This window comes from Echiichthys vipera, assembly GCF_963691815.1.
Source record: "Echiichthys vipera genome assembly, chromosome: 8".
In the NCBI taxonomy this organism is placed as follows: Eukaryota; Metazoa; Chordata; class Actinopteri; order Perciformes; family Trachinidae; genus Echiichthys; species Echiichthys vipera.
Window position 1 is genome coordinate 26,789,777 of NC_139833.1, and position 8,257 is coordinate 26,798,033.

General features: G+C 42.3%; 1 protein-coding gene across 1 annotated transcript in view; it reads left to right on the forward strand.

Annotated features, from left to right (window-relative positions):
* znf236 (zinc finger protein 236) overlaps positions 1-4,988 on the forward strand; it is a gene marked incomplete at its 5' end in the record, with an annotated part of 67,156 nt that extends 62,168 nt beyond the window's left edge. The window contains 2 exons of the mRNA XM_083917956.1: positions 1,242-1,415; positions 3,938-4,988. Of these exons, the coding sequence (XP_083774082.1) occupies positions 1,242-1,415; positions 3,938-4,059 (296 nt within the window). The 3' untranslated portion in view covers positions 4,060-4,988. The remainder of the gene's footprint in view (positions 1-1,241; positions 1,416-3,937) is intronic.
* Between the last annotated feature and the right edge of the window lie 3,269 nt (positions 4,989-8,257).

Sequence of the window (8,257 nt, forward strand, 5' to 3'; positions counted from 1 at the left end):
TGCAGTACCGATCTACCATCGGTTGCTTCATGCCCTTGGCTGATAGAGTGATTTGCAAGCAGCTTAAAAAAGTTACAAGGACAAAAACCTTACATCCCCTTCTGTTCTGAGCTTTTGCTTGACATTTATTTAGATTAGCTAAAGGTACCTTTTTGAATAAGTACCCTTGCCTAGGTTGTTTATCTAAAGCATTTTAGTGCAAAGAGTAGTGATAATGGTTGCATTAGAAGTTAGAAAAGATCTCTGCTCTGTGTGAGTGCCTCTGTCTTCTGGGACTAAAATAAGTTTTATAAAGAAAAGAGCAAAATATTACTACAATGACATCCAACAACTTAAGTTTTTATTAGTTAGGTTGGCAGTATAATATTTAAAAACCGGTAACAATAATGGTAGACAGATTTGAGGTAAAGCTGAAACATTTTTATATTTTCAATTAGTCACTCAACTTCATATATATCTAAGACAGACACATAATTTTTTAATCAGAAATGCCAAAAATTAACCTGGTTCCATCTTCAAGAATGTCAATATTTAATGGTTTTCCTTTGAAAGGATATTTAACGTCTTTGAGTCTGACAAAACAAACCTTTTAAGACATCACTCTGGACTCTAAGAAGTTGTGATAGACAGTTATTACTATTTTATGACACTTTTTTGACAAAACAATCCATCAATTATTGAAGAAAACAAACATCAAATTATCCTTTGATGAACATAATTGTTGGTGGCAGCTCTATTTTGAGGAGAAACCAGTAAAGCTTGTTATCTTTGCTTGCTTTTCTGTCATGATGTCATTGATAATATAATAATCTACTTCAAGGTTCTTCTAGACAGAAAAAATTGGCTACAAAAACTAATTTGTACCCTCTACTGTAACTAAACTGAGACATAATAGAATATTTGTGCATGTGTATGTGGGAATATGAGGGAGGCCACTGAAGTGTATTTGAAAAAAATAACAGCAAAATAGTTTCATTGGCCCATTATTTGGTGCTCATAGAATGTACGGGTTAAATAGTGTAATTGTTTGAGTTAATTCTTTCTCTGTCACATTGCATTTTATATTGTATATATTATAGATTCCAATGACCTAAACTCAAGCCATGGTTTCATTCATTTGCACTAATTACACCAAAATACATCACTGAATATTAGGATTGATGTGACGGCCCTATCATAATGCATGAAAACACGACAACAATGAACTATAAAATACATGTGCCTCTGTGTTTTTCCTGCAGGCGAGCGCCCCTTCAAGTGCAATCAGTGCGACAAGGCGTTCAATCAGAAGAGCGCTCTGCAGGTCCACATGGTCAAACACACTGGAAAGAAGCCCTTCAAGTGTGAGGTGTGCAGCATCAGGTTCACCCAGAAGAGCAACATGAAACACCACATGAAGAGATCCCACGGCTACGGTGAGCAACACCGGTGCAGTGCGTGCGTGCGTGCGTGTGTGCGTGCGTGCGTGCGTGCGCGTGTGTGTGCGCGCGCGTTTATGTCTCTCATGGCCATCACACGCAGTCCATGAGCGCATTAAAGAGTGTCCCTGGGAACTTCAGACTGCTGACAGGCGGTGTTGATCTACCCCTGTGGGAACATTAACCACGTCTCACACTCAAGTTCTGTTTCTGTTGCTTTTCACTTGATCATTTTCAATATCTGCTGAGAATGAGCCTCATGCCAACGAGTCACCCACACACTCACCGCTAATGTGCATGCACACACACACCCCCGTCTCACACACACATCCCCGTCTCACACACTGTGATACTGCTGTCTGAACTGATTCTTCTTTGATATCAGCAGCTTCAAGTCCTGAGTGTTAAGTTATCTCCCTGGCAGCCTTGGATAAGTTTTAGGATGTGGCTCCCTGTTGGTTAAACTTGCAACCTACACACACACACACACACACACACACACATACACGCACCCCACCTTGGAGCCTGGCAGGCACCTATTGATGACCAACCTGAGGATGAGAACAATGCTGATATAATCTGTTCTACTTACTCAACACTTCCACACTATCTTCCACTCACACACGGGGCAGATCACTTATGCTGCAATCACATCGCACGCAATAGAAGAAGCGTGATTACATACAAGTCAATCTACAGACGCGATTTGTTTGTTGCCCGCGAAAAATCGATGGATATTCACGTCCAACACCTCCGACTTGCGAGTTGAAAATATTGAACTTTTCAGCTGAATCGCGTGGGGCTGTGGCTCGTCAGCCAATGGAATGGATAGCGGCAACGTGCTTTCAGGCATCTAAAGAGAGAAAGAAAGAGAGTCTGCTAGTCACTGCAGAGTGAAGCCTATCCCGTGAGATCAGACCGGGATACGCTCATGCGATAGGCTTCACTCTGCAATGACTGCTTTCGTCTTCTTCTGGATTTCTGGCAGACTATTATATTATATCCACAGGAACAGTCCAGTTTCCTTGATGTAGTCAAGAACTGCAACAATAGCGGCTGTGGAAATCCCCAGATGTTCCGCTTACCGCAATCTCAATGCTGATTGGCTGACGCGCCACAGCATCACACGATTCAGCTGAAAAGTTCATTATTTTCAACTTACACGTTGGACGCGGATATCGATTGATGTTTGCGTCTATCCCGTTGTGGCTACCGCGCCGCCCATGTTCAAATTGCGTCTGTAGATTGACTTTGTATGTATTCGCGCTGCTTCTATTGCTTCTGTTGTGTCTATCGCGTGCGTTGTGATCGCAACATAACTGCCATGACGCTCCAAACCTGCGATTGACGCAATGGTCCAACTATGATCCAACAGCGCATTTCTCGCTTTTCCTGCATCTATTGCATCTATCGCATGCGGTGTGATCACAGCTGTAGTCATTTTCTGAGACATTGGCCTCTGTTCTGTCGCAGGATATCGCAGCCATTTAGGCATGTCGTTTTGGTGGTTCGAGGAACAGCAGCAACTGAACTGTCTGCAGTTTATGTTCACAGATTTTATACTCTTCGTTCACTGAATCTTAAAAAAATCTTCTTCCACACAGCTGAACTGTAAGCATCAATTTTAGTACCAAGCATTATTGGAAGAAAGTAGTAGTAGTATTAGTTTTTCAGTACACTCAATATTCTTCTGAAGAATGAATGCACCCAAGCACACACATGCTTAAAATCCAAGAATCTGAAGGTGTTTTTCTTTGGGGAATGGAACTATGTTTTGACAATAATTCCTAGGAAATATCAGGATCTGAATTCCAAATATTCCGTCCATGTTTGCATGGGGTCATAAGCATGTTGAAATAGTTTTTAAGTGTTGAAATGAATGCTTGACATTTGCTTCATCTTTCCACATTTGTACATCTGGAAGACTCTGTCATACAGTTATTAAACTTTTGGAGGATTCAAGACACTCATCCTCTTGCTACCTAAGGAACATGTGCTTCAAGTGTTTCAGATATAGCGAGTGAACATAGAGGGAGATAATTAAATGACTCCCACTGTAAGAGTCAATTCATTGCATGGCCTCCGGCGGAAGAAAAAGCATGTCTGAACCTCTCAGCCTGTGCCAAAGTGACGTAGTGTTGTTTTGTGCTCAAGTTATTTTAAGATGAATGTACTATGACACATGGCTCATATCATATTTACAACTCACAACAAGCATATCCACATCCGTCAAGTCTTATTATACAGTGGCTGTGTAATAGACATGCTGTTTTTGGAGGCGCAAGAGAGGATGTGAGATATTAAAATAAATGTTGGAGGAGGAAGATTATTGCTTTTTGACTAATGGTCTCGTTTGCATGACAGCCACTGGCAAATTGAATACAGAATCGGAGCTGCTCTGTAAATGCATTTTAATGGGCCTTCCTTCTGCTTCACGAAGCTCTGCTATCATCTATCTCAGTGTGAGCGAGTGTTTACCACATTCCTCATTCTTCATTTCGTCCCCTTTCTCCCTGCAGGTCAGATCCACGACGTGTCCATGAGCCAAGATGAATCAGCCCCCCAGGTTGAGGTAACACCTGAACTCGACCTGGAAGTGGTTCCTGAATCCTCCGGAGACTGGCACAATGTCTTCCCCTGACCACGACCCACACGAGTCCCCCGAGTCAGAAAGCGCTGCACAGTGTACTGAGCACTGATTAAGCCAAACATTTTCATCTGCTCAAAAGGCTTATTTGGTTAGAAAAAGATTTAAGACTTCATAGATTTGCTCCACTGTGCAGCGAGGGCTTTTACCCCAGCAGCCAGCCCTCTGCTGTTTATCCAGATTAGCAGTGAAGTAAGGGGAGTCTGGTTCCCTGTGATTCGCTTAATGACTTTTATCTGTTTTGCTACTGTCTGATTGTCATCAATATGATAACCTCCGGAGAGGTTTGGCTCAATAAACGCAGGCATCCCAGAGAATTCAAGAGATGCAGGTCCCTCTCATGCTGACCTGTTTGGAAATAGAGGAAACTCTCCAGAGACTACTGTCTTGTTTCTTCATTATTGCGCTCACAGAGACATTCACATGGCTGCGATCAGCTGTACTGTTGTCATGGCTTAGGAAACAATAACGGAAAGCTTTTTTCATGGGTCACTTTTTTTTTTTTAATGCATCTTTACTGTATATATTTCATATTGAAGTGACATGTCATTTGCAGTTTGTTACGTGTTTGTTTTAGTTAGCAAACAGTGCCCAAAGTGTTGTACCAAACGTGCTAGTGAAGAGCAGCAGTGAGCTGAGAGCACACCTGTTCCCTGGGTTTGATGCTATACGAGGTTTTTGACTGAACGTTGTGTTTCCTATTGTTATTTCATCTAAACTCGCAGCATCAGCATATTTCTTTCACTGTTGTTCATTCTGTAAATAGTGTAGCTAGAGTGCATATATTTTCTGATGAACCACCACAACATGGATTGGTTGGGAATATGTCATTTGAACATAATGTTGCATTTGTAATGAGGCAAAGCCAATGTACAGACAATAAGCTTTTTTCCCTCTTTCGTTTTTTGAAGTTGTATTTTCTAATGTCCATAATAAATTAAGAAGATTAAAGTAATTTTTCCACTAATTTGAACTTGCGTTTTCTTTTATTGTATCTTTAAGTCCCCCCAAATAAAGGAATAGTATCATATATTTGAAAATGGGCTTATTTACTTAGGTAGATGAGACGATAGATACTGAAAAAAAACTCATGTCTGTGCAAACATGGATGTTAACAATGAGCAGCCAGCACAGAGGACTCCATCCATCCATCTGCAACCGCTCATCCCAGTCGGGGTTGTGGGGGGCTGGAGCCAATCCGGCTGACATTGGGCATGAGGCGGGGTATTCCCTGGACAAAACACCAGACCGTTACAGAGCTTACGCAAAAGGTGCGTTTCCACTATGGTCTACAACCCGGAATGAGGCGGGTCTATCTCGCCAAAAACACCCCTAATTTGCAGGCAAGTCGCTCAGGAGGTCGTTTGACTGGGTAGTAAATGGCCCCGTCCGAGAGCAGGGCCTGTACTGTCCCCCGAGGTTCACCTGGTTGCTGACTGGATAACGCTAAGCGGGATGTGACATGTGGTAGTACAGACACCACACTTTTATCCAGTGGTGTAGAAGAACACAGCACAGAAAATGATCTGGGCGTGCACTGGCACGGCACTTTGCTGCGTGCTCCCTCTCTCTTTCCATTTACACACACATCGTAATGTTAGTACTGCAAGCGAGCTCCAATCTTTAAGGTGGAGTGTTTTCTTTCAAGTTATTTATACATAAGTTGACATTGTGAATCATACGGGCCACCTTAAATCAAACTATTCTGTATTTCTCTTGAGGAAGAACACACCGCTGTATCACTGATCAGCGGATCACCGGCGAACGAAACACATTCAGAGTGATACGTCACCTCTGGAGTCTCGTAAATCCCTCTCGAGACTTTTTTTTGTAATGGAAACACGGCGAGTGAACGGCCTTTTGAGAGGGCGTGCCCTGAAACTTTCCGAGCGGCCACACTATAGGGCTAGTGGAAACACGATTATAGAGACGCTCACATTTACACCAACGGGCAATTTAAAGTCCCCAATTAACTTAACAACTGCATGTCTGTGGACTGTGGGAAGAAGCTAGAGAACCAGGAGAGAACCCATGCAGACACACGAAGAACATGCAAACTCCACACAGAAGGGCCCCAGCCTGGGTTCGAAACCAGAACCCCTATTAACCACTACAGCACTGTACCTCCCACTTACCCCTTTTCCACCAAGACATTGTGAGGGCCGGTTCTCAGCCGGTTCACAATCTTGAACCGGTTCTTCCTGTTTCGACAGCCAAAGAACCGGCTCTCGGCCAGGAAAAATGGTTCCAGAGTGGCACCAACTCTTTGCTTGTCTAGAACCGGCACCACCTTTTGCAGGCTTTAAAAAATGTTTGTGATTTTAGAATTTGTGTATTTTTTATTGTTACTTTTTTTTTTCAAAATTAACAACTTTTCTAAGAGACATATCTACTTTAGTATGTTTAATTAATATAGAACACAGTTTAAATTATGTTTTAAAAAAATGTTTATTCAGTTATGCACAATGATTACACGTCTGGTGTAACAGCAGTTTTCATTGAACAGAGCTCCAGCTTCAGTCATTTGAGTCTGATGTTGCAGACATAAGTCGTAAAGACATAAATGGGTCATTCATTTTAACTGCAGTGTGATCAATTGCAGGTAATCTGTGCTAGGTAAGGCTGGCTAATGTTAGCTTCCAACAATGGCTAACATCATAGGGTGACCAGATGTCCCCGTTTTCAGTGACCTGTCCCCGGTTTCACTGTGACTTAAAGAAAAGAAAAAGTGAATACAGGAAAAAATGAAAAAACGTAAATGTTGAGCAAACAACACATATAGTTGTGGACCCTACTACTTTGGCTAAAGCCAGAGTGGTTGGACATCTCCAGGTCAAAGGACAAGGAAGCTTAATAGATTTAAGTTTTGTAAAAAAAAAATATATTATTCAAAAATAAGCCTTGTGATACATGAGGAATACTAGTCTTTATGTTGCAAAAGTGGTTTGACATAATTCAATGAAATGGTTTAAATGCATAATAGTGTTTTATTCTGAATATCAAATGAATGTAGAATGAACATCTTACATTCAGTGTTAACAAGAATCAAAAAGGGTTTGATATTTACCTTTCTTCTCAAACAAAATCTCCATCCATAGTATTCGAGACAAGCAGTACAAGTGTGTTGTAGTCCACCGTTATTGTTGTTGTTGTTGTTGTTGTTGTTGTGCTTGAAGTGGGCGTTAGCATTTGTGGGGAAACCTCCGGCGTATACAGTAACGTAATGACGTGGTTCTCTGGGCTCTCTAGCCTGTGGAAAACCAAACAGGTTCTGAGAAGGTTCCCGAGTTGAACCAACAGTGAACCAGCACCAGTCCAGCACTAGAACCAGGTCTGGGTTGGTCGAAAAGGGGTACCAGAGGACACAGGCAAGACAGTGGCCAAAGATAAAGTAATTACAGCTGTGATAACTTCCCAGGGTCATAAATCTGATTTAATGTAATAACAATATTTAGAAGCTTATTTAACAGTGGCGTATTGTCAGTTTAGAGTATTCCCTGTGATTCATGGTTCATGAATCTGTATGAAAATTGTTACGTGGGAAAGCATGTTTATTTAAAGGGAATGAACAAAACAAAAGTAACTCCCTTTGTGTGTGTTGGATTCACAGCCAGCCCTTGGACCTTCATCATTACGCATGCAACATACTCTGTGTGATTGTGTTTGAGCCTGAATGGTGCTCAAGCTGCTCCAGTCATGAGCAGCTTGGAAAGCTCTACATGAATGATGAATACATGAGTCATGATGAAAGAAACTATGTCGTACCTTTGTCTGCAGTGATGCTGAGATCTGACCCAGTAACATCGCCCCTCATCATTTTTTTTTGTCATTTGCAAGAGGTGTGGTGGTTAGCACTGTCGGTTCGAATCCCGGCTGGGGCCCTTCTGTGTGGAGTTTGCATGTTCTCCCCGTGTCTGTGTGGGTTTTCTCCGGGTTCTCCGGTTTCCTCCCACAGTCCAAAGACGTGCAGGTGTTAGATTAATTGATGACTCTAAATTGCCCGTAGGTGTGAATGGTTGTCTGTCTCTATCTCTATGTGCCCTGTGATAGACTGGCGTCCCTTCAGGGGTGTACCCCGCCTCACGCCGGATGTCGGCTGGGATCGGCTCCAGCCATCTCCACGGTCGAAGATAAGTGAGTGAGTCATTTGCGAGAGACAAAACACACTACACAAAGCAGAGAATAGCGTTGG